At 37.6% G+C, this 27,480-nt stretch overlaps 2 protein-coding genes and 1 non-coding gene across 3 annotated transcripts in view; 2 read left to right on the top strand and 1 right to left on the bottom strand.

Moving 5' to 3' along the window:
- Positions 1–1,292: 1,292 nt before the first annotated feature.
- TRNAP-UGG lies at positions 1,293–1,364 on the bottom strand. The gene has a single exon. It is a non-coding gene; the product is annotated as a tRNA-Pro (tRNA).
- A 107-nt stretch (positions 1,365–1,471) lies between these two features.
- Positions 1,472–2,897, top strand: LOC101310909. The gene is made up of 3 exons (XM_004302429.1): positions 1,472–1,554; positions 1,767–1,890; positions 2,369–2,897. The coding sequence occupies exons 2-3, from the start codon at positions 1,783–1,785 to the stop codon at positions 2,819–2,821; spliced, it is 561 nt and encodes a 186-aa protein (XP_004302477.1). The 5' UTR covers positions 1,472–1,554; positions 1,767–1,782; the 3' UTR covers positions 2,822–2,897.
- Positions 2,898–10,247: 7,350 nt separating this feature from the next.
- The window catches only part of LOC101309657, a 37,407-nt gene continuing 20,174 nt past the window's right edge, over positions 10,248–27,480 (top strand). Inside the window, exons 1-7 of the mRNA XM_004304992.1 lie at positions 10,248–10,375; positions 12,454–13,580; positions 13,655–13,840; positions 13,914–14,871; positions 21,220–21,304; positions 21,526–22,083; positions 26,114–26,271. Coding sequence (XP_004305040.1) covers positions 12,501–13,580; positions 13,655–13,840; positions 13,914–14,871; positions 21,220–21,304; positions 21,526–22,083; positions 26,114–26,271 — 3,025 coding nt within the window. The 5' untranslated portion in view covers positions 10,248–10,375; positions 12,454–12,500. The remainder of the gene's footprint in view (positions 10,376–12,453; positions 13,581–13,654; positions 13,841–13,913; positions 14,872–21,219; positions 21,305–21,525; positions 22,084–26,113; positions 26,272–27,480) is intronic.

Genomic DNA, 27,480 nt, shown 5'->3' with positions numbered 1-27,480 from the left:
ATCAAGGTTCAGTTTTTCTCCCACAGGGTTTTTGTGACTTGACGAGGTTTTTGACGAGGCAACAGATCAGCACCATCGGCATATCAGCGCGCGGCACAAGGGGGAGTGTTCTAGGATATTCTCTATGTGTGTCTTGGCCTTATGCCAATAGGATATGTAGTTAGACTAGATCTATGTATTCATATCCTTACCATATTGGTATTGTGTAATTCCCTATATAAAGGGCTCCTATCAATGAATAAGATGATTCTCTCGCTATCTTTTTGTCTCTACCATTAATCCTTCATCACTTATTATTATATTGTAATAAATGAGGATTGTTGTTGTAATAAATATTTTGAATATTTAAAATAGGGAAACTGTTAGATTTGGTATACAAAATTTTTAGACATTCTGAGTAATTTTAAATACACACCCCTAATCTCTTAATACACATCCCTTACTTAATACACCACTCATCTAGTTTTTCATTTCAATATTATACTAAATACACATCCTAAATTGCCTAAAATACCCTCAATATCTAAAACTAATAATAATCTGTTATTTAATATAATTATTATATATTTACTATTTTATAACTCTCTTTACGTATTATTTTTTATTTTCTGTTAGATTTTTTTGATCGGGTTAGAAATTTTTTCTTGATATTTTTCAATTTATAATCAAAAGAGTAATATTATATTCGAAATCCAAATCTCCAATATCACATCAATCGGCTAGAATTTGAAGAAAAAAAATATTGAACATACATAATTTTTTCAAAATTAAGAAACTAGTAAAAGTACAATAGCATAAAAACTAGTCTTTAGTCTGCAAGATAAAAACTAAAGTTGATAAAAAAAAACCAAATGGATCGGTAAATAGTACATGTGATTACGACTGTAATCGAAATTCAGGTGATGAATTTTGGAGAAGAGGTTTTTATTTCTTTTCTCTTGATGCATAATAATAGTGGAAAAGAGTTAAGGTTTTAAGGAAGAGGAAGTTTTCTTTTTTCCCCTAATAATTGATGGATTTTTTGTAATTAAACATATCTATCAAATGTGATGTGAAATATAAAATAATAGAGGTGTGTATTAAGAAATTAGAGGTGTGTATTTAAAATTTCTCTTTGAGTTTTATATTAAGAAATTAGTACGCTGATAACGTCATGAGACAATTCGGTCCTCTTTGACAATGAAGCATTGTACTGTGCTTTAACTGCTTTTCACCATAAACTGGTTCGACAAAAACTAGAGAACATCAAACGTGTTTACCCAAGCACATGAAAACAAAAAAGATAGAAGAGAGGGGCATTCCGAGAATCGAACTCGGGACCTCTCGCACCCAAAGCGAGAATCATACCACTAGACCAAATGCCCTTCTTGTACTCTTTATCGTCTACAAGAATTATAACACTGTAAATATATAGGCGCCCGTTCACGTCCTTTTCTTTTGGATTTTTCAACACACCACTATAATCTGAAGGCTCCCCGGTGTTATTTCTCCCGCCGAAAATCTCCAAAACGACGCCGTTCCTCTCCTCGCTGATTCTCTGCTTCTCATTTCCAGGTCCTTCAACTCTCTATCTCCGATTTGATTAGGTTAGGGTTTGATACGTATTTCTCATCCAATTGGAATCACAGCTGTGTGTTTTTCTTGCTACATCGTCCCTTGCCTATAACCTGTTCGATGAAATGCCTCTGTCATTTCTTTTGTTCTATTAATGCATCTTACTGATGATTCAGGTTTCTCATATCTGTTTTCGTGCTTGTTGTTTACAGCTTGGTAAAGGAAGATATGCTGAAACAGGTGTTTGGGAAGGTGTGGAACAAAGGGGCTTACGCTTGCGGCGACAGAATCAGGCCTTGCTTGTATGTGCCCACTAGCGGTTTCCACAATTCGCAGGTGCATTTTCAATCCCTTTACAACATTTGTATCTTAATCTCAACCCGACGATTTACTATGGATACATAATTGAACTGAATTTGAGGTTTCATTATGTTTACACGATGCCGTGAAGATCTGCTAGTTATGACATGGTTGAATGACTTGAATCAGTCTTTGTCAGCCTGTATCTAGTACTTGCTTCATGCTTTGTAGAATGGCGTTACTTCCTTCCCATCTCCCAATCTCACATGTTTAGTGTTACATTCTGTTTACAACATTTGTCACTTGGTTGGTTGTAGTCCAGTGTTGAATGTATTTGACATTGCTTCTTGTTGCGACTTTGATTCCATTCGATTATATGCCGTACACTATTAAATGTTGAGCTCCACGTATTAAACAGCCGCATTTTGTAAACTGCTCAAACAGTTATGTGTCCAGGAGTTTTTCCTATGATACATTTGTTAACAAAATCAGCTGATGTCTATGCAATTTACAGGTTCATCGTGCGCCGAGAAGTTTTTTTGGGGTAGAGGATTTCGTTGATGATAACAATAGTCGGCCGTACACTTATCAGAAGGAAAAGAAGTCCAAAAATCCACAGAAGCACGTATCATTTAAGCAGCGCACCATAGCCTACTTAGAGCCATTTACACTTGATGTGTTCATCTCAAAACGGTTTGTGTCAGCCTCTATCACCCACAGGGTAACATGCAAGCAGGTTGCAGTTGCTGGAACCAACTCCAAAGACATAAAAGCTGCACTCAAGTCCCGTTGCGATATACCTGCCTGTATAGCCATTGGCCAAATTTTAGCAGATAGGGCAAGAGAAGCGGATGTCTATACCGCGTCATATACTCCAAGGGACAGAGACAAGTTTGAAGGGAAGATTAGGGCAGTTGTCCAATCCCTCATTGATAGTGGGATTGATGTTAAAATTTATTTGGACTAAGTTGGTTTTCTTCTTTGCTTTGGATTAGGTTTCTTTGGACCCTTTTGTGTGGTTTTGTATGCAACTCTTATGTGAGCTTGAAGGCATCCAACACTGCTAATATCAATCTAAGATGTAGCTGACTGCTTTTTCTACTCTCCTTTTGCCATATCAAGAAACTTTTACTATAATCTCGGTTGATAACGTTTCTTTGTTACTTATATCTATTGTAGATAGAAGCAAAGCAAAAGCTATATGGGTCAGTACAAAGCAAAACTTTATGATTAAACGACTTTACAATGTATTTCTCAAATTGCAAAACACACTGTCAGACGACACTGTTTGAGTGTCATTATCAGAACTTAGTATCATATTTGACATAATATCTTTACAAATGACACTATGGAGATCTACTACACAGAAGACTACTATTTTGTTGCAAACCAAATAGTTTAATATGGATTTTGTTCAGCTGTTGCAGAATTGTGATGAAGGGGGAAATAGATTTTGTAATGATGTGTCTGACCAAAACGGGTAAGAGCAAAACAGACACACCCGAGTTACTTCCAAAGTCAAGTCCCCTCCATAACTGTACACTCTTTCAAAACTCATCTCCCTTGTATATCGTCATTTCAAATTTCAGAAACTTTCAATCTAAAATGTGTTGACCCCTTTCGATTTATTTTTCTCACTTAATTTAGTTTCTTGAATCTTGATACGATTAAAATCTTGCTTGTGTTTGAAAGAAGCTCAAAGTTTGTTATTATCACTCACCCAGTCATAACTCAGAACCTCAAATAGTCTACCAAAAAGATTACAAATGGCTTGTTACTTGTCGTATACATTGATGCAGTTTCCATATTTCCTAGACTTCCCATTCCAATTGTATTAACATAACAATAACTGAGATGTGCTATTACTGGCAAATGTAAAAGTATGTGTTCTATCTTTGACTACCTCTTACAAATCAAATGTGAGGGAGATGAGTATACAAATGGTGAAAGTTCACGCAGTTAAAGTTACGGCACTTCCCATGCAGTTTGAGTTTTTTCATAGCATGAATATAGAATGAAATCTAGCAAGGCTATCATTCTCTTTGCGATCATTCGTCATTCGGTTGATGTCAAGGCCATAGCATCATCATATGTGATTACATTGCTTCAGGTTTTCTACTACTAGTCGGATTTGGAGTATAGTTAATTTACTCCTACGTACTCACATTCTATCTAAGCTGGTTAGCAAACTGGTTCATGGGCGGCCACACAAGGCTTCCTCACATACCCGACGAGGCCGTGTTATCGAACACATAGATGTTTCAGTTCCTTCCCACTAGAGCTAGCTGCTATCTGCATGAGTTGTCTTTCCACTACAACACACATTATGATTTCCGACAATGAAAATTGTTGGTAAAAGCAGTATTCTCGTCGGAAATATTGTTTCCAACGAAATATTCCTTGTTGGAAGGAGTCGCTAATACTCCCGTGGGAAATACTATATTTCTGACGAATCGTCAGAAATTCTTCCTTATTTATGACGAAAATACCCATCGGAAATTGGTTGAAACTTATTAGTTGTTTAGCATGATGATCCCAACTTTAATGAACACAGGGAGTTCACATAAGAGAAACTTACCAAAGACAAACCACCTAGGATTAATTCAGTTCCCGCACGAAGAGATACTCATCTGGCTAGAGATTCTGCTATTTGATACAAGTGGTTGGAAGTTTTGATACGATTAGTAATAAACAAAAACTAATCATTATTTTGCATTGAGTCTGTAGCTTAGCTATCATTGGTTCACGCATGACGCATCAATTAGTAATACATTTGTTACAAAATATCCTAATTAAACTTAACTAGGGAGGATGCAGCGATAATAAATCTGGAAAGGCTAATTGTAAATTTTCGCCGGGATCTACCCTGCTGATCTAAGACTAGTGCTCTATTTGTATAGAGACTGCCTCTGTACAAGACTGCTATTGATAACTTAAGTGTAATGTAAATGATCCATCTATCCATTAATATTTTTAAATTTAATCTTATTCCTGAACTTCACTCAAGTGTCACTAGTTTAAACATCAATTGATAATACATTTTTTACCATCTTTCCTAAACTTCCCATTCCAATAGTATTAGCACAACAATGATCAGTAGCAAACAATATCAGTAGACAATCATATAATAAAGTATGCGTTGAATCTATTTTTTTTGTAACAACCACTATTACAAAAACAATTGTGATGGGCGAGTATTTAAAAGATGAAGTTCATGCAATTGAAGATATGGCACTTGCATGCAGTTCGAATTTTTTTCATCACACTTTCTATGCACGCAGTCAATGAAACTGGAACGATCGAGGTGATATCAAATTGGTTTGGTCGCTTTGGTCGTCTTGTTCGTGACTTGTGAGTAAGAAGGGAAGAAAGATGTTGAAGCATGTCTTTGGGAAGCTGTGGAACAAGGGGGCTTATTGTGCTTGATAGAGAGTCAGGCATTGTTACAGGCTCATTTCATATCCCTTAGTTCCCGTCGATCATGCTTTCTCATCACATCAGTACTGTATCTTAATCTCAACCGAACGATTTACGATCTGATTGAACACTACTTGAACTTTTATTATGTTTACTCGATGCTGTTAAGGTCCGTCTGCTAGTGTTGACATGGTTGAACCAGTAGTCTTGCTTCCTCCCTTTGCAATGTAATAGTTTTTATCAACCTTGTGAACTACTCAAATTCTGTAATGTGACCAGAAGTTTTTCATACCAGAACTTTGTTAACGTATAACTTCAGCTGCTGTCTATGTAATTACCGGAGAATCGTGCACCGATAAGTTCTTTTGGGGTAGAGGATTTCATTGATGACAACAATAGTCGGCCATACAGATACACTTACCAAAAGGAAAGAAGTCCAAAGATACATAGAAGCATGAATCATAGTATGTATCTTACCATAGCCTACTTAGAGACATTTACACTTAGATGTGTTCATTTCATACCTCGCTCAGTCACCCATAGGTAACATGCCAATATTTCCAATCAATTAAATGTAGTTTGGTAATTTTTTGACATATTATGAAATCTGTATTGTTTTCTATGGTCGGTAACTTTTGTTTTTCATCTATTATAGGATGAGAATAGAAGCAAAGCTTCATGAAGATGCTTGAGTTTTTTTTTTTTTGGATCAAATAATGAAGATGCTTGAGTTTGAAATGTAATTTACATTTGTATATTTCTTTTTAGTACAAAGATGACATGATGTGAATATGGTACAATAGAAAGCATTTTGAAATAGCAAAAGTGGTTTTTTTTTTTCTTTCTTTTTTCGATTAAAAAATATAATAAAAAACAAGATTACACAGAAAAGTCTCTGCTACAACCACCACCGCATTGATCAAGCAGAAGGCAGAGTAGACTGAGGTCGGAAGCTGGGATGACCAGCACGTTACATCATGAAAAGTGGCAAAAGGAAGATGGGAAAGGTTCCATACTTGTTAGCTTCATCTCATGAACTTTGTTAGCTTCTCAAGTGAGGAAGCAGTGAATAAAGATTGCCTAACCAATTATAAACCAAATGTTCAACCAAAGATTTCCGAACAACAAAGAGCATTTGTTCTACATGTTGATGCGATTGTATTCGATATACATGCATCAATCAATCGTCAATATTGTACCATATTTCCTAAACTTCCCATTCCAATTGTACATTAGCAGAACAATAACTAGATGTGCCACTAGCTAGTATTGTTAGTAGCAAACCAATATTTACTAGCAAATGTCATAACTATGTGTCCTATTTATTCCGTAACAACAAATTACCAAACTGCAGATATGACGGAGAGGAGTATAGAAATGGTGAAAGCTCACACAATCAAAGATATCACACTTGCATGCAGTTCAAGTTTTTTCATCAACCACTTCCTATGCACCTCACGAATATAGAATGAAATCAGCGAGGCTATTATTCGAATGACGTCGAGACCATAGGATCATCATATATGTGAAATTACATCTTGAATGTAAATGATCAAGTGCATCAATCACATAATTTTATTCGGATTTGGAGTACTCATATTTATATAAGATTGATTTAGGTCTAATGACTCTGACGTAGGTGATCTAGAGCAAACTGGTTCATGGGCGCCAGCACAATGCTTAGTTTTGATCTGCATGCGCTATCTTTCTAAGCAATGGCAAGCCGACCCGATACCGGACTATAATTAACGAGGGTGGTGATCGAGCATGATGATCACATGCTTTGATCGATGAACACAAGAAGTTCATCAACATGATAACATTCCAGTTGGTATTATGTGGATAAATTCAGACTTCACATGATACATACTCGTCCAGAGATGCCACCAGTTGAAGTTATGATTTGCGATAAGAGTGAAAGAGTTGGATCTCAGCCTTAGAGGAAGTCCGGTGATGAAAAAATTATTTCTACTTGTGCCAGACTAACTTAATTTAGAAATGCAAAACTATGTCCCTCGGTTCAGTTTGATTCAGATTTCAGAGGAATATTTGAAGCTTTCATAGCCCTAGTTTGGGACTGCCCTTTGCTCGACTTTTATATCACATTGACCTAATTATGATCACGTTAATCTCAAACCCTTGGAACCTGCTAATTAAGTGCCTTTCTCTTTTAATGCAAGCTCGAATTATTTTGGCTTTCAGTGGTTAGTGAACCAGTGAAAATGGCCTCCCAATTAAGCTAACCAGTGAGGAGAAAAAGGAATCGAACTGTGCATTATCCAATGAAGCACAACCAAGTTCAACGTGAAATGAAGTAATGAACCCCGTTTTGTATTCGCATATGAATATCTGACCCATTGTTTGTGTCAATCAATCAACAAAATAATATTTCCAGTCAAGCGACATAGTATACTGAGCAAAGAGTAAAGAGATATGAAACAATTAAGTTTCGGAATCCATTGTTTGTTAGGACAATGCAAGTTCCTTGATAGAATTCTCTTAAACAATATTTAACATATAAATTCTAGAAATTTTGCTTCTACTCACAAAAATTCTACAATAAAAAGTTTGTATGTTACAAAAGAAATGCGTCATTTAGAAATTAGTAGCATCATCTAACGACATTCAGTGCATTAGTTTCTTCTAATATGACCGGCTACATATGTGTAATTTTCGGTATTTGTAAATTTGTAGCTATGTCTTGCAGTGTTAATGCAAAAATGTCGATTGATTTGATTTCATTATAGTTGTTTCTAGTGTAAATTAACATCCTTATTTTCTCTTTTGACCCGACGTAGAGCTATTAATATTTAGCAATTTTTTGAGTTTTGCTGAACCAAAAATTTTAGACTTAAATTAAGGTATAATTTAGACGGTTGAAAATTCTCTACCTAAATTTTACTATAATTTTTAGCTAAATCTAGATATAACATTACTCTATTCCGGTAATGATCAAACTTAGCCTAAAGATAGTTAATTAAATTTCAAAGGTTTTTTAAACTACTAAATCAAACATGACACTGTTATTCCTAAATACTATATATATTTCCTAAACCTCCCATTTCCAATTGTACTAACACATACAACAATAATTAGTAGCACAACAGTATTACTAGAAATGTCATAATTCAGTATGTGTTCTCTCTATTGTGTAACTAGTGTAACTACCACTTAACAAAACAGATGCGGTGGGAGGAGTAACATATATGATGAATGTTCATGCAGTTTGAGATATGGCAATTTACATGCAGTTTGAATTCTGGTATGCAACGCAAACAATGAAATTTAGACGAGGTGAAATTAAAATGGTTTTCTCCGAATCTCATTGTTCATGACTTCGATCGTACTAAATGGAATAGGTATGCTTCTCCAACTTTGATTGTTGCCTTGTTGGACTTGCTCAAAAGAAAATTTATAACCCATATTGTGTTGTCCTATATTTGTAAACTATTGGTTCAAACCATGTGAACGACTTGATTAAATGTCCCTAATAAGATGTGGCAGTGAACAAGCAATCCTGCTATAGTACTATGTAACATACCTATAATTAATTAGAGCGAGAGACATAAGTGAAAGAATTGTATTCGCGTATTCTTAAAAAGCTTTGATCTTTTAGTCTCAAATGGCAGTTCTAAACTATAATACACGTAGTAGTCTGAGATAATGTTATTGTTTCATATGACGTGTACTTGTTTTATTTCGTTTCTCTAAGTTTCTTTTTTTCTTTATTCTTTCACCCTTAAAATATTTCTCATCAATCGGATGATATTAGTCGAGTAAGAAGGGAAGAAATTAAGATGTTATAGCAGGTGTTTGGGAAGGTTTGGAACAGAGGGGCCTTGCTTATGGAGAAACATTTAGGCCTTGCTTCATTCTATGTGCCCACTAGTGGTTTCCACCATGTACACACTCGTTTCACATCCTTAGCTAGCATATTTCCCATTAAACATGTTTTCCTTATCACAACATTGTATCTTAATCTCAACCCATCGATTTACTATAGAGATGCATGAATGAATTAATACTACTTTTGTTATGCTTACACGATGCTGTGAAGATCGGCTAGTTCTTGCTATAGTTTTTGCCAACCCTTATATAGAGTACTTGCATGCTTCATGCTTTGTAGAATGACCTTAAGTTTTACTACTGATTTGCATGTTGTCGCTTGCAGGCACCAACTCCAAAGACATCAAAGCTGCCACATCGAGAAAAAAAAGACATCAAAGCTGCAGTGAAGTCTCGATAGCCATCGGCCAAATTTTTAGCTGGTAGAGCAAGAGAAGCTGATGCTTATACTGACCGTGAGGGACAGAGACATGCAAGTTTGAAGGGAAGATTAGAGCAGTTGTTGAATCCCTTATTGATAGTGGAATTCAGGTTAGAAGTTAATCTTTCATTGACTGAATTAGTTTTCTTCTTTGATTTGGATTATGTTTCTTTTGACCCTTTTTGGGTGATTATGTAAGCATGCAAACTCTTACGTGAGCTTTACAATGATGAAATTTGTGCTGTTTTTTGGGTTGGTAACTTTTCTTTTTACCTATCAGGGGATGAAAGTAGAAGCAAATTAAGCTATATAAGGAAGTATAGTTGATAATGTCATCATAAAAAGTACCTATCTAGCTTATACAAAATGAATATGGAATGAATCAATGTAAAATAGTGAGACTTAGGACATCATACAACATGCATTTAAAAATATGAGCAAATATTGGAAGAACTGAAATTGAATTTTGATTCATCAGTTTCGGTTTTGTCGATCGAGGTTATTATCTTAAATCTAAAAGACAGTTTCAATATTACAAATAAATGAAATAACATTTAAATCACGAATATCGATTTTATAGTTTTGAAGTCGGTATAGTAAATAAAAGACACTCCGGGTCTGTACAGTAATTACCCACCAACCACACATTTTGTTTGTTAAGTTTTTGAGTAAAAAAGGATAACAATTCTTAAAAGGTGAAGAAACAAACAGAGATAAATAGAGTGAGATACGTTATTAAAGAACTGAAACGCAAGCGCGGAGAGAGTCTCCTCCTCCTTCGTTCCTTTTCTTCTTCTTCGGCTTTTTCTACCCAGATTCTCTCTCATCCTCACCAAGGTACTCTCTCTATCTCTATTCCTCTCTCAAAACCTAACTATTCCTCAGTTTGAATCATATATATTCGGGTTTTTCAATTTCGTACCTTTCTTTTATCTGATGATGAATTTGAATTGGCGGAATTGATTTCCGAACTGAAAGTTCTTCCTCTGAATTGATGAAATTGAGTTTTATGGGTGATGAATGTGTGATTCTTTTGATTGATTGAGAATGCTTATTTGATATCCGAGTTTTGGAGATTGATGGATATGCTCAGCTGTTGAATTCTCTCATTCGTTTCTGGGCACCGATTTAGGGTTTTGGAATTCTGTGGTCAAAATTCAAGCTTGGTTTTTTATTGCATGATCACGCATTGGTTTTAAAGGAATGTTGGTGATTGTTTTCTTTTGTTATGATCATTTGGAATATACATGAATCTGAGGCTTGATTGTGATTTGAGTATGTGAGGCTTGTTTGTGATTTGTGATCTTTATTTGTTGAGAATTTATGGTAGGAGATTATGTGATTAACGGTAAGCTTCAACAAACACTTGGTTTTTTTGGGCGTGTTCAGTGTTTTCGGTATCTTTGTCAGAATAGGAGAATCATGTGATTGTGTGTCCCTTAGATTTGAGTTTTTATTGTAAGCTCGGGAGGGTGGAATACGAAGGAACATAATTCTTGGTGGTAACGTTACAAAGAGAGAACAGATGCATGAGTTTTATTGGTTCTGATACTGCAGATGTACCAAAAGTGCATTTGTGGCAGTTTTTCGCCCGCCAAGTCTGGCGGGACGTTCTGTAGTGAAGTCCTTTCAGCATATTTATTGCTAGTTATGGAGCGGCTAAACTGTAAAAGAGCATGTTCCCTAGAAGTAATTGAAATTAATAGGATGTACTAAAAGTGCACATTTAGCATGTTTCGCCATCCGACAAGGATGGTAATAAATTTGAGTGTCAAAAAGCCTTTGTCGTGATTTTTATTAGTCAATTGTAGATTTCAGTAGTAAAGCCATGTCCATTCTGTACATGGGAGGTAGACAAAGACATTAAATAGGTATCCCTGGACTTGTACTTCTTCAGTTACTACTGCAACCTGTATAGGTATTGATATCAAATAAAAGAAGATTTGGTATTCTGGTGATGGAAATAAACTGAAAGGAGAAAAATGAAGTAAAGGTTAAGTCTACAGTCCTTGTGGATCTTTTGTGATGTGTAGTTGCTGCTGCTGTATTTCAGCGAGCCTATATATAGGCAATGATGGTATATTACCATGTGTTGTTAATCTTGTACAATTTTAGTTTAAATCAATTTAATATGATGAAGTACAGTGACCTAGGGTTAGTTCGACTCTTGTTTTACTGATGAAGTTGCTTTGTGAGTGTGTGATTCTTTTTTTGTTTGGTCAAAGAAGGTACTACACTACTACATAATACAAATTGGCCGTCTGCCGAGTTTGACCAAGATTTTACAACACTGGTGCCTCTTTCTTAGACCTTGTTATGTCTAGATGTTGAACGATTAGTATGATAATTATCCTCCAGAACTGAATTTTGATGGCACAGTTAAGCTTATTTAGGACTTGACCATCCTCACCCAGGATTTGTACTTCTTCAGTCTGTTGTTTTCAGTATTAACTGTTTGATATTAGGAAAGGAAACTCGAGTTTTTCCTATGGCCAGAATAGGGCGAAGGATGAGAGGTGGTTTGGCCTTCGTTTCCTTTTTCTTTTTGTTTTTTGTTTTTTGTTTTTGTTTTTGTTTTTTGTTTTTTGTCTTTTTGTTTTTTGTTTTTTGTTTTTGTTTTTGTTTTTTTTTACGGACTACAAAGACCTCCGATGCACACACACATGTTGAGCATTGTTAAAATTGTAGTTGAAAACTTTGATAAAAAAATATTGGCTTACCTGTCGAACCTGCCCAAGTTGGAAGCAGTTTGATTCACCAGTGACTTAAATATATTGAAACTTCAAGCTTGTATTCGTGCTCAAGTTGATCCTTTGTGTTTTCAAATATATATTGTGTCCACATTATGTTGTTCTCGAGTGTTCTTCTTTGGAATTGTACAAAAATGGATAATTTCATTACCAATTTGGTTGCAGCCTTGCAGGATGCATGCAAGTCTTTCTGTTTGATTGTTTAGTGGACTATGGATCAGAGTGATAACTATACGGAAACAGTTCAAGGGAATGAAATAAAGAGTCCTACAGAAGTTTTGAATAATACAGAGTCATCTGACCATATTCCCTCTCCTGCAGAAGCACCCAACAAACCAGTGTCATCTGAACAGGAGATACCCTCTTCTGTGGAAGTGCTGAGTACACCTGAGTTAGAAGTGTTGAATAATCCAGAGTCCTCTAACCATATTCCCTCTAGTGTAGAAGCAACCGACAAAGCGGAGTCATCAAAGATCACCTCTTCTGCTGAAGTGCTCAGTAGACCGGAATTAGGCCTGTTGAATAATCCAGAGTTATCTGAACATATCCCCTCTGCTGCAGAAGCACCCAACAAACCAGAGTCGACTGAAGCAAAGATCCCATCTTCTGCTGACGTATACATTACTGAGTCAGCTGAAAATAAAATGTCCTCTCCTGCAGAAGAATCAAACAAACCTGATCCAACTGAAAAGAAAGCCGTCTCCCCTGCAGAAGCATCAAATACTAGAAAGAAAACCCCAAAATCATTGAAGGGCAAAGCTAAATTATTTAAGAAATCTCTGGGTGATAACAGTTTGAAAGGTAGCAAAGGTGCTAGTAGTTCGCTGGTTAATGCAAAGAGAAAGAGGTTCAGGAATAAGGGTCCCAAAGAGAGCAACAACAAAAGGGAAGAAGATGTGAAGAAAGCAAACTTAAGAAGAGATAAGCAACAGAAAAATGCTGATGAACAGCAGACTGATAAGAGCCATCAGGCACAAAAGAATAAAGGAAAGATGGATGAAGTAGAAAAGAGCCAACAAAAGAATACAGAAAAACTTCATGGGCCGGAAAAGAGAGAAAAGCTTGGTGGTTTAATATTCATGTGCAGTGGAAAGACAAAGCCAGACTGTTTCGATTATCGTGTAATGGGTGTTTCAATGGGTAAAAAAGACACTGTGTTGGGTATTAAACCTGGCATGAAGCTTTTTCTCTATGATTTTGACCTTAAGCTCTTATATGGAGTTTACAAGGCATCCTCTTCCGGTGGCTTAAAACTCGAGCCAAAAGCTTTTGGTGGGGCCTTCCCTGCTCAGGTCACAATCTCTTCAATCTGCCTCTGGTTACTAATTTTCTCTGTATAACTGTGCTGATGATTTTCAAACTTCAGGTTCGGTTTAATGTGGACAAAGACTGCCTTCCTCTACCTGAAAGCGTTTTCAGGAAGGCAATAAAGGAAAACTACGATGAGAAAAAGAAGAAGTTCAAAACAGAACTTACTGTTCGACAAGTAAGAAATCTGGCCTCCTTTACAAATTCTTATTCTTTTTTGTCTTTTTTCCTTATGGAAACACCTGTTAGTGTTTCATTTAGTTATGTTATATATTTTGTTTGCAAATATTGGAATATGCTAACCAGCATTCTTTCAGGTCAGGAAGCTCACAGCACTTTTCCGTCCTGCTCAAGTTCATTCATCTTCTCTACCCACGCATTCCCCACTCAGGGCAGACAATCGGGATAGGAAAACTCGTGGGAGAGCGAGAGAAGTGCTACCACTTTCACGCAGGGATGCACGTGCTAGAGATCCCTATCCCAATGGTGGTTACAGGAGTTATCCAGCGTTAGCTCATGAAAGGGAGCAGCATGCTGCATACCGGGATGTGGCATCTGCAAGAAGAGAGGAAATGCCTCGTCATTTGTACCTTTCCGAAAAGGAATATCGAGCCTATGGTCTTCAAGGAGAGAGAAGAAATCTGGCTCCTCGTCCTGTCAGTCCAGCTGTAGAGGTTCAGCGCAGAGATTATGCAAGGGACCAGTTTTTAAGACAGCCAAACCTTTATAGGGAGGCTGCCCCTGCACATCGAGAAACTGTTCCTTCGGATCTCTACTTGAATGAGAAAGAGTACTCAGCGTATACTGTTGGTGCAAGACATGAGTTGCCTCCTGCGACATCTGCTGCCGCTGTAGATTTATATGCAAGGGATCCCTACTCTACTCACTTTAGCTATTATGGGGGTTCATCACTGGACCAATATGCTGCTCCTCAGAGGAGAGGAGATGTTCCTTTGGGATCTTACTTTGCTGGTGCAAGACGAGAATCTTACTTGGTTGAGAATGATCCCTTGCAAAGGAGAGCACCTGATGGTGTAGAGAGAAGTTTGTATTCTGCGCATGCTGCTGCTGCTATTGATGATCGTGTACAGAGAAGCTTATACTCGGCACATGCTGCTACTTCTGTTGATGATCATATTGGGAGAAGCTTATACTCGGCGCGTGCTGCTTCTGCTCTGGATGTTGATTCATTGGGTTATAGCCGGAAAGATAACTATCAGGTGACGAGGCCTGAAGCACTGGCAGCGCCAGTTTCATCTCGTTATGCATTTGCTGGTGCATCATACTCCTATCGCTAAACCCTTTGCACTCTATGAGTATGGTTTCATCTCATGATGCTTTTGCAGGTGCATCATACTCATGCTTTCGGTGTTTTTTTCTTCATTTAAAGAACTACAGTCTATGTTTCTCCAAAAAGAACTACAGTTGACAAATATTTGATCTTTGAGGCAGAGTAGGGCAAATATTTGGACTTGTTTATATTTTTCTGTTAAAACTAGTGTATCTCCTAGTTATTTATTGAACTAAGCAAGTTTAATAACAAAGGGATAGCTTCATGTTGGATATGAGTTTTTATAATTTTATGCCGCAGCTAGCCTTGCATTCTGGTATCAATCGGTATCAAGTACAGGAAACAAAATGCTTGTGAAATGAGCAGTCTACAGAAAATAGCATACTCAAGTTCACTCTAACCAAAAGTGACTGGTTTGTTCAAGTGCCTCAAACCAAGAGTTACAGATAAAGCTTGATAATCTTCTTGATCACTACTCGACAACGAGGACACTTGTTGTCGGAGTCTTGAATCTTCACCCAGCAGTTGAAGCAAGCTACATGGCCACAAGGATCACAAGTTGCTCCGATTGGAGCATCATAACAATACTCGCATTCCGGTCTACTGCTGGAACCGTTTGGCTGAGCTTGTTTAGCTGATGACAGTAACTGTGAAACTCTTGCTTGACCTTGTCGCAAAGGCGTAGAACTGCTAGATGCATCTGCAGTCGGTTCAGTCTGCCAAAATGACAATTGTGGGATGCTCCCTTGTTGCAATTCAGGCTCCAAAGAGACCATAATCGCCATAGCTATCTGACGCTCTTCTTCTTCTTTCTGTGCCTCTGCTTCTCTTTCTTCTTCTCCAGGAAGTATTGACAGCGCTGGAGCAGATGGCAGTAGCTGTGTGTCTGCATAACGGGTTGGAAAGACCAGTCCAAAGCCGTCGTCGTATGTATAACCATCCCAATAGATGGCTTGCTTCCCTTCTTCCATATCAGAGAAGCTGCTTCCCATCCACTTCTCTGTATAATCTTTCTACTATCTTAGCTATAATAAGCTATCACTGCTAATTATGTTCTCTTATATAGGGGTGGTTAACTTGGTTCATACATGTTTCTTCTCCCTGAACTTCTCAATTGTCCATGAAAATGGACCCGGAAAATTTAGAGTTTCCAAAAGAAGTGGACTTTGACAGTAAGACGCGCATTTCAACTTAATTAACCTTGCAAGATGTTCTAAAATAATTGAAATCAAAGTTGCCTAGTTTACTATTTGCTTTCTAAAGGTTATTTAATTTACAGAAGCTGACTGTACCACAAGTCCATAACGACTCACCAAACCAAAATAGACAACCAAATTAAAGAAATGCAACAACTTTTTCTTGGTAATTAGGGTCGAGTTTATCTAAAATCATGAAATCGACGGCCATTTAGATCTTTATAATTATAATGCTCGGTCTTTCAGACTCTTCCAATTTTATCCGATCTGTTTAGCAAAGATTGGTCCTCCATATATCTTCCTGTGTTCTTGGTGGTCTCTGATGCTTTTGTATGCTTTCAGAGCGCTGACAATACAAAATTAAAATTTTGTTATTAAATATTCGGAATACGATAATCAAAAAAGTAATTATAGAAACCATGTCAATCTAATAGTTGTGTTGACTATAGAATAAGGATGGTTTCTACAGCACTGTACTGACCAGCCGGCCTGATGATTTCTAAAGGAAAGTTCATGTCAAAATTAAGTTGAACAATTGTGTTGACAAAAGATGAATGGTTCTTTACTACAATCTACGTATTAGCATCTCCAACAGCTTTCCATTTTCTCGATTTCCTCGATTTTATTAAGTCTTTTTTAGGTTCAACAGTTTTCCCATCTCATTCTCTAAAATAGAGAAGGAGAAGAAAGAGAGATACTTTATTCCCCAAATTTGCAGCAAAGTCTTCATTTCTTAAAATTAAATTCTTCACGTGCTCCAACAAGAAAAAGACAACAATAGAATATTTTATTAGGTATTTTATTGTTACAATAAAATATATAATGTATTTTTTGCTATAATTAATGATGATATAATATATTTTATTGTTGTATTAAATGTCGAAATCTTCAAAATGGAGAAGCTGTTAGATTTTGAGCATAATTTTTTTTAGAGATTTTAGCTTTTGCTTTCCCATTTTAAAGAAATTTTGGGGAAGCTGTTGGAGATGATCCAGATGTTAGATATATCTATGCTAAAAGCTGGGCTACCATATTAACGTAATGCGTACCTGGGTAACTAATTAATGTATTGTGCACACTGTATTCGTACTGTGTACACGTATTAATTAATACCGTGAACCCGTATCTTAATGTTCCGCATATTCCATGTAACATTAGGCTCGATCAATAGTACTTGATCTTCAACTCAATTCGATTCTTGAGGGCTTGAAGGTGATGATATTGATACTCATCATGTTGAAGTTTCCAATTCTCTTTTGGTGTTTCCACTTGCCAGACGGCCTAGACGCTAATTTGCATGAAGCATTACGTTGAAACTGGAGACTAATCTTGAACTTCAGACTTCATTAACAAAGAAAGATCTCTAACCCAAATGGCCAAATCCTTGTCCTATACATGTGAAGTTTTCTGATATCCAGAAGCATGCATGCAAATAGACAACGGTAGAATGAAGAGGGGATATGAAAAGCTCATCTCTGAGTATATCTGACGATGATGGAGGTGACGGAAGACAAACATGCATTCCGCTGCTATTCACAAGCTGTTTCAGGCAGTTGAGGCGGTCGTCGATCCTGAGCACCCTGTGTTGTACTGCATGTGTATCAGTGTTTCACACCATGCATTGTCCGCGACGGAGATTGTTCAGTCATTTGGGAGGAAAAACGAGAAGTTGGTTGTTTAATTGTGTTTGCTTCCTCTAATTATGATTTAGAATGTCTTTAAAATCATGATTTAGAAGTGTGAATATTTTGATGCGAAAATAGAAACACTGAATGATCTTATTTGTAAAAGAAATACAGGAAGAAGTGATGCTATTGTCAATACTAGCTAGCTTCGTCTACGAGAACGTATTAGTACTAGGGTCTATATTTAAATACTAATGTTTAACTCTTGGTGGCTTGAACAAAAAAAAAAACAGAAATGTTTAACTCTTGGTGGCTAAATTAATCCACACTAATTTACATATAAATCCTCATCACTTTGGTGATTCCTCCACGACAACGAGGACACCTACTAGCAGTACTGCTCTGAATCCGTTGCAAACAATCGTGGCAGCTCACATGCCCACAGGGGTCACATATTGCTGGCATTGAAATGACTTCGAAACATATCCCACATCCTCCTAATTCGCCACTGAAATGATTTGAATCTTCGTTTGGCTGGGAAGAAGAAGAAGAGCTACTACCACTCTCAGACTCAGATGACCATTCTTCACCATAGCTAGGGTTCAGAGAGGCCCAAATCGCCGTATCAATCTGCCGCTCTTCTTCGTCATCGGATGCAGAGCTAGAGCTCATACTCGAGGTAGAAGATTCCCTACGGAAGTTTGGTACTTCCAGAGATGCCGTAATCGCCATATCGATCTGCTTCTCTTCTTCATCTTCGTATGAAAATGGTTGTACTCGAGCTGATGGCAGGGGGTGTGAATTTGCAGTGTCACGACCTGGTTCGGAATAAGAAGAAGAAGAAGCGCTAGGTTCATCTGCAGTTGGTTCATTCAAGTATGAACATCGTGGGGATAAGCAGTCGAAAACATAATCAAAACATTCTGGACTGTAGCCATTCCTGCTGCTGCAGGACCTTTCTGATCGGCTCGATAGCTTTTTCGAGGCAGAACCTCCCATCTCTCTGTATATATTCTTAAACGTCTGTGTATGTTCTTCTCCCAGCTCCAGTTAACAAGCTTAGTAATTAATTGTTCTGCGAATTCGATCTGGTATTTATAGACAAATTAATCCCGCGCTTGGTTGGTATGAAAGAGTAAGAGTACGTGTTCTGTTCACTTCGTGTAAGCTTCTGTTGAGCCGTAAATTGGAGAGTCGGAGACTTGGAGTGAGAAAAATTCCGCGGTTCTGTTTCTAGCTAGTTCTAACAGTTGAACTGTTCCAGATTCTTCTACAAATTCCTCGTGGTAATGGGTACAACCGTACAACGGTTGACTGGGTTGAGGCAGTTAATGGGTCAACTATTGGTTAGATAAGGTATATTTGAACACAACGACGGTAGCTGCGTTGGGCCATTTAATGGCCCACTATCTATTGGCAGATGAACTTGGATGTTTAGCTATTGGCCCACTATCTGTACGATTTCTTTTTCTCTGTGTTTTGCTCTTATTCGTATAGCAAGCTGAAAAACATTGTGCAATCATCTAACCCTGCTTGTTTGGGGATGATTTTTATTGAAACTAACATTGTCCCCGGATGGATGGTTTGACGTGGTGGAACATTATTCGTTGGGACACATTGTATGCATCTGGTGGGGATGCCTACTTTTCGTTTTTGTGAAGGGACTGAAAAATTTCCGAACACAACTTATAGATTTGTCGATGTTAGAGATGTTGCCAATGCACATATTCTAGCCTTTGAGCTAGAATCCTTCAGTGATATAGAACATATGGCGATAGAGATTGAAGAGCAGATCGATCGGAACAAGTCTAAACCCGGTTTGCTCTAAATTTGGCGTTCGGTGTCTGATTGACAATTATGATACATTTCCGGAAGTTGAATGGCCCAACGAACCAAACTCATCGCTTTGTCACAACGTATGGACTTTTTAGGCCATCCGAGTCCGTTTAGGCTTCCAAAATGCAGATTTACTTGTTTTCAACAATTATTTTTAATAATTTGTTTTGGATTTGGTTTTCTTTTAAGGAAAAAATTCAGTTTACTATCCTGAACTTTAGGTCTAAAATCAGTTTGATACCTCATCTTTTTTTTTAATCAGTTTCATACCTAAACTTTCAAAATGACATCAATCTCGACCAAAATGACTAAAATAGCCCTGGTTAATCTTTTTACCCTCTCTCTCTGTGCCTCCAAATCCACCACATGGTCAACGTCGGCATCCACCCCTACCACCAGCAATGGGCCCCGGCGGCAGCCCCTCCTCCTCCCCTGGCCGTTGCGACGGCGTTGCCAGAGAGAGAGAGAGGGAGAAAGGGTAAAAAGATTAACCAGGGTTATTTTAGTCATTTTGGTCGATATTGATATCATTTTGAAAGTTTAGGTATGAAACTGATTAAAAAAAAGATGAGGTATCAAACTGATTTTAAACTTAAAGTTCAGGGTAGTAAACTGAAATTAACTATTCTTTTAATCCATGGGTTTTTAGGTTTTGTTGTTAGTTGCCCTAGGGTTTATTTGCTCTTATATAAGGAGCATTTATCAGTTGTAGTGGTCAGCTTTCATATTAATAAAAACTCTTGAGTTTTTATTAATTTTCTGGTGGATTCCAGAATTCCTCTTGTGGATTCGAGAGAACTTGACTTGTGGATTCAAGTCACTGTTGGTGGATTCCAACGTTATATTTCCGCTGCATCGATCATTCAGCTAGTGGACGTACGTTATTGTTTAATTGGAAGCTTACTATGGAACTTCTACTAAGTTCTAACTATTGAACTCATTCGCAAGTCTGGAAACAGTTACTACTGGAGAATCATATATAGTGTACGTATATCTACATTTGGGGTACGGTGTTTTTGTTTATGAGATCGATCATTGCCTTGTGTAACTTATAGCTTGTGGTGATGATTTAATTCGTAAGGAAATAAGAAAGTATAATGTGTTGATTCAGAAAGAAAAAAAAAAATAGTTCAAGATGAGTCTCTAGTCTGATCTCTACATTCAACGCATAAGCTAAAAACTGGATTCTAAGTTTTTTTTTTTTTTTTTTTTTTTTTTTTTGAGGTACATCAAATGATTCAAATTGCGTAGGATAGAAAAATTTAGAAAGTAAAAATTACAAAGGAAACAAATTACACAAGTAAACAACCAACTTTTAATTCTTTCTCCAACTGACTGAACAATCTCCGTCGCGGACAATGCATGGTGACAAACACTCATACACATGCAGCACGACAGGGTGCTCAGGATTGACGACCGCCTCAACTGCTTGAAATACCTTGTGAATCGCAGCGGCGTGTTCCTCTTCCGGCACCTCCATCATTGTCAAATACTCGGCAAAGAGCTCTTCATACCACCTCTTGATTTTACTGTCGTGTACATGCTTCTTGATATCAGAAAACTTCACCTTTATAAGCGGCTGACTAGCTAAAGTAGATATTGTAAAGAATGGATCGCAGCGCAATTGGCGTGACTTGAACAACTGCAGACTGATGGGAAGCGTGTCCTTCTCCAGAGACCCTGTGGTATGGGATTGTGGTTTTTGCATCGCAACGTGATGATAACTGCCTCTTGGAATCTCCATCTTTGGTTTTGGATCTGTATCGAGCATTTTACCCCATACGGGTGGTATTTATATAGGTTTCTAAATTCAAACCCAGGTCGATTGGGATTCGGAAATAAAGTAGAACCCTAAATAGATTCCAAACCACCCAGGACAAGGATTTGGTCATTTTACCCATTTGAGTTAACCACCCCTATATATAAACATAATTAGCAGTGATAGCTTATTGTAGCTAAGATAGTAGAAAGATTTATACAGAGAAGTGATGGGAAGCTGCTTCTCTGATATGGAAGAAGGGAAGCAAGCCATATACAGGGATGGTTATACATACGACGACGACTTGGGATTGGCCTTTCCAACCCGTTATGGAGACACACAGCTACTGCCATCTGCTCCAGCGCTGTCAATACTTCCTGGAGAAGAAGAAAGAGAAGCGGAGGCACAGAAAGAAGAAGAAGAGCGTCAGATAGCTATGGCGATTATGGTCTCTTTGGAGCCTGAATTACAACAAGGGAGCATCCCACAATTGTCATTTTGGCAGACTGAACCTGCTGCAGATGCATCTAGAAGTTCTACGCCTTCGCGACAAGGTCAAGCAAGAGTTTCACAGTTACTACTGTCATCAGCTCAACAAGCTCAGCCAAACAGTTCCAGTAGCAGACCGGAATGCGAGTATTGTTATGATGCTCCAATCGGAGCAACTTGTGATCCTTGTGGCCATGTAGCTTGCTTCAACTGCTGGGTGAAGATTCAACACTCCGACAACAAGTGTCCTCGTTGTCGAGTAGCGATCGAGAAGATCATCAAGCTTTATCTGTAACTCTTGGTTTGAGGCACTTGAACAAATCAGTCTCTTTTGGGGAGAGTGAACTTGAGTATGCTATTTTCTGTCGACTGCTCATTTCACAGCTTAAAATGTATACATGTAATGAAATTCTTCAAACATTTTGTTTCCTGTACTTGATACCGATTGATACCAGAATGCAAGGCTAGCTGCGGCATAAAATTATAAAAACTCATATCCAACATGAAGCTATCCCTTGTTATTAAACTTGCTTAGTTCAATAAATAACTAGGAGATACGCTAGTTTTAACAGAAAAATATAAACAAGTCCAAATATTTGCCCTTCTCTGCCTCAAAGATCAAATATTTGTCAACTGTAGTTCTTTTTGGAGAAACATAGACTGTAGTTCTTTAAAAGAAGAAAAAAACAATGAAAGCATAGGAGTATGATGCATCTACAAAAGCATAATGAGATGAAACCATACTCATAGAATGCTAAATGGCTTCTAGGGTTTAGCGATAGGAGTATGACGCACCAGCAAATGCATAACGAGATGAAACTGGCGCCGGCAGTGCTTCAGGCCTCGTCACCTGATAGTTATCTTTCCGGCTAGCTATAACCCAATCAATCAACATCCAGGGCAGAAGCAGCACGCGCTGAGTATAAGCGCGCTTCTCCCAATAAAATATAAAATAAAATCTTCTTAGATAAAAAGTCTGACAATGTTCTTTGCTTGGAAATTGTTGCAGATTTATTTGTTTACCAAAAACCAAAATCTTGTTCAAATTAGACCTGGAAATTATTTATTTATATTTTTTCTTTTTTAAAGCTAAATAAGTCTGGGGACTAATAAATGGAGAGTAGGTAAGTGGGTGATTTTAGCTCGACTTGGTAAAATTTGGTGAGACAGTCGGGCACTCGTTGCTTTTTCCCTATTTCAGTAACGGGGAATTTAGTTTATCGATAGACACACACACGGCTTTTCTTTACGTTTTCTGGCTGATTGATATGGAATGGATCAATGGAAGGGACGAGGTAGTGAGGAAGAACACAAGCGATAATGGCGTCGGAACAAGAGGGGAAGGTGTTACAAGTTACATTATTTGTGTGCTTTGATACTTGGAAAGAGAGCGGAAGGTATAGCGCATATTATTACGTGACGATAAATAAAAACTTATGACTAAAATTATAAAAAGAATCTTAATCTTTCACGTCACGCTTATTAAGTGATATCAATCATTTATATTTGTAGTTAGTTTTTTTGTTGATGAATAATAAATCCGCTTGATGTTATTTAACTGTACGATAAAAAAATTAAGCAAAAGATGGTGGATGGACATTCATTCCTTGGTGATTGGAGTTGCTTCTGGTGACCATAAGAAAACCCGCCGGCCCTTATCCTAGAATATATAGTCTTTTGGTGGTTTTGGTGTACGTGGAGGAGCGAGATTCGGCTTATTCGATTTGTTTCTCCTTCCGGGGGACGCCCTCTGTGTAGGGTGGAACTGGATTTATTTGATAAGTTAGGTACGCCTAATATGTCTTGGTTAATGGTTACTAGCTACTCTTCGTTTCATGGTTTTCAGCATAGATATGATCTATGTTTCTCTAACTTTTTTGTTACATGCATGGTTCATTCATACTTAGCTCTTGCATGCGGACAGATCATGTTCATGTTGTTCTCTTTCTTCTTATCAATATAAGTCTTGATGTCTTTAAAAAAGAAATTCAGAAAAATCAATTGGTAGAGAGTTTACACACGTACATGACTTGCTAGAGAATTAATCAATAGGGATTTCTATCGAAAAGTTTTATTCATTTATTTATTTGAATTTCTAAAAGAAAGTTATCTTCAAAGCGCCCATCGCATATATGGGACGTGGCTCGACCTGTTAATGCGTTGGATTGTCATCAACAAAAGTGAGGTGAAGAACACATGCACCTCCTCAACAGCTTTTCAAGACTCTCCTCTTTTCAAGTTTTGAGATTTCCTTTCGCCAAAAGGTGTAAAGGGTAAATATATATATATATATATATATATATATATATATATAAAGAGATTATGGTTTCGTGACTCGTGACTCGTACATGCATCAGAACAGAGTATATCAAGCTTTCTCTGCTATATATATATATACGTCCACATTTATTCTTACGGTGCAAATTTTCACTTTAGACTCACTTTTCAATTGAATTTTCACATCTCCATCGTCTAGTCTTTAAATACAAATGTATAGATCATCTTTATAAAATTTCAGCCAATTTAGTTATCATTAAGACATTCAAAATTTCAGCCAATTTTGCATAGTTATCATTGTGATCCATAGTCCCAGTGAACAATCTGCAGCTATACATGGCAGACAAACTTACATGCATCATGCAACCAATTTGGTGACGAAATGATCGATTCCTTTTGTTATATTTTCTAGAAGAAAAGCAACCGTTTCCAATGGGTTCGTCTCAATCAATCTACATCTAACTCTGTGGAAAATACAACGTTGACCAACCAAGGGATTAGTGTGATATATACAGAAGAAAAATCGCTCTCGTCACCATAGCAACGTCATATACACACTGTCATTATCCATAAAGCAGAGATACTAATAGCTAGGTTTAAATTTTGCTCGTATGGTGTAGAATGCTCCAAAACCAAAGATGGAGATTCCAAGAGGTAGTTATCATCACGTTGCGAGACTGGGGAACTAACGTACTGTGCACACGTATTCGTATCGTGTACACGTATACCGTGAACCCGTATCTTAACGTTCCGCATTCCATGTAACACTAGGCTCGATCGATAGTACTTGACCTTCAACTCAATTCGATTCTTGAGGGCTTGAAGGCGATGATATTGATACTCATCATGTTGAAGTTTCCAATTCTCTTTTGGTGTTTCCACTTGCCAGACGGCCTAGCTAGACGCTAATTTGCATGAGGCATTACGTTGAAACTGGAGACTAAGCTTGAACTTCAGACTTCATTAACAAAGAAATATCCTAACCCAAATGGCCAAATCCTTGTCCTATACATGTGAAGTTTTCTGATATCATGAGCAAATAGACAACAGTAGAATTAAGAGGGGATATGAAAAGCTCATCTCTGAGTATATCTAACGATGATGGAGGTGCCGGAAGACGAACATGCCACTGCTATTCACAAGCTGTTTCAGGGGGTTGAGGCGGTCGTCGATCCTGAGCACCTTGTGTTGTACTGCGTGTGTATCAGTGTTTCACACCATGCACTGTCCGCGACGGAGATTGTTCAGTCATTTGGGAGGAATCGAAGAACGAGAAGTTGGTTGTTTAATTGTGTTTGTTTCCTTTGTAATTATGATTTAGAGTGTCTTTAAAAACATGATTTAGAAGTGTGAATATTTTGATGCGAAAATAGAAACATGCAATTTTGACCAAAAAACTGTGCTATAAACCGTATCGAAGAAATTTGATTCTTGATAGTTTTAATTTGGTTACAATATTTTTTAAACTTTCGACTCTAGTGTCAAATTAATGTATATATGAAACACTCATGAATGATCTTATTTATCATTTGTAAAAGAAATACAGGAAGAAGTGATGCTATTGTCAATACTAGCTAGCTTCGTCTACAAGAACGTATTCGTACTAGGGTCTATATTTAAATACTAATGTTTAACTCTTGGTGGCTAAATCTACACTAATTTACATATAAATCCTCCTCATCACTTTGGTGATTGCTCCACGACAACGAGGACACCTACTAGTACTGCTCTCATGAATCCGTTGCAAACAATCGTGGCAGCTCACATGCCCACAGGGGTCACATATTGCTGGCATTGAAATGACTTCGTAACATATCCCACATCCTCCTAATTCGCCACTGAAATGATTTGGATCTTCATTTGGCTGGGAAGAAGAAGAAGAGATACTACCATTCTCAGACTGAGATGACCATTCTTCACCATAGCTAGGGTTCAGAGAGGCCCAAACCGCCCTATCAATCTGCCGCTCTTCTTCGTCATCGGATGCAGAGCTAGAGCTCATACTCGAGGTAGAAGATTCCCTATGGAAGTTTGGTACTTCCAGAGTTGCTGTAATCGCCATATCGATCTGCTTCTCTTCTTCATCTTCGTATGATGAAAATGGTAGTACTGGAGCTGATGGCAGGGGCTGTGAATTTGCAGTGTCACGATCTGGTTCGGAAGAAGAAGAAGAAAAAGAAGCGCTAGGTTCATCTGCAGTTGGTAAGTAGTCGAAAACATAATCAAAACATTCTTGACTGTAGCCATGCCCTATGCTGCAGCACCTTTCTGATCGGCTCGATAGCTTCTTCGAGGCAGAACCTCCCATCTCTCTGTATCTATTCTTAAACGTCTGTGATTGTTCTTCTCCCAGCTCCAGTTAACAAGATTATTAGTAATTAATTGTTCTGCGAATTCGATCTGGTATTTATATACAAATTAATCCCGCGCTTGGATGGTTTGAAAGAGTAAGAGTACGTGTTCTGTTCACTTCGTGTAAGTTTCTGTTTTGCCGTAAATTGGAGAGTCGGAGACTTGGAGGGTTTAGGGAGAGTCGGAGACTTTCGTGTAAGCTTCCGCAGATTCTTCTACAAAATGTGGTCATGGGTACAACCGTCCAACGGTTGACTGGGTTGAGGGAGTTAATGGGCCAACTATTGGTTAGATGAAGTAAATTTAAACACAACGACGTTGGGCCATTTAATGGCCCACTATCTATGGGCAGATGAACTTGGATGTTTAGCTATTGGCAGATATCCCCTACGATTTCTTTTTCTCTGTGCGTGTTTTGCTCTTCTTGTTCGCATAGCAAGCTGGGAAACATTGCGCAATCATCTAACCCTGCTTGTTTGGGGATGATTTTTATTGAAACTAACATTGTCCCCGGATGGTTTGACGTGGTGGAACATGCCCCCGGATCTTATTCGTTCTCATCGCAAAAGGGACATTGTATGCATCTTGTAGTACTGGGGATGCCTACTTTTCGTTTTTGTTAAGGGACTGAAAATTTTCCAAACACAAATAGATGTCCCATAGATGTGTCGATGTTAGAGATGTTGCCAATGAACATATTCTAGCCTTTGAGCTAGAATCCTTCAGCCAGTGGACGTTATTGTTTAATTGGAAGCTTACTATGGAACTTCTTCTAAGTTCTAACTATTGAACTCATTCGCAAGTCTGGAAACAGTTATTACTGGAGAATCATATATAGTGTACGTATGACTACATTTGGGGTACGGTGTTATTGTTTTTGAGATCGATCATTGCCTTGTGTAACCTATAGCTTGTGGTGATGATTTAATTCGTAAGGAAATAAGAAAGTATATGAGAATAATGTGTTGAATCAAAAAAAAAAAATGTTCAAGATGAGTCTCTAGTCTGATCTCTACATTCAACGCATAAGCTAAAAACTGGATTCTAAATTTTTTTTTT

This window comes from Fragaria vesca, linkage group LG6 (assembly GCF_000184155.1).
Source record: "Fragaria vesca subsp. vesca linkage group LG6, FraVesHawaii_1.0, whole genome shotgun sequence".
Taxonomy (NCBI): Eukaryota; Viridiplantae; Streptophyta; class Magnoliopsida; order Rosales; family Rosaceae; genus Fragaria; species Fragaria vesca.
Note: the sequence above shows the minus strand (reverse complement) of the source record. Positions and strands in the feature narration are given on the sequence as shown.

Excerpts from the sequence above, each read along its gene's own strand:
- LOC101310909 (XM_004302429.1), top strand. The coding sequence starts at position 1,783 with ATGCTGAAACAGGTGTTTGGGAAGGTGTGGAACAAAGGGGCTTACGCT. Across the intron at positions 1,891-2,368 it reads GCGGTTTCCACAATTCGCAG|GTTCATCGTGCGCCGAGAAG; the intron begins GTGCATTTTCAA and ends TGCAATTTACAG.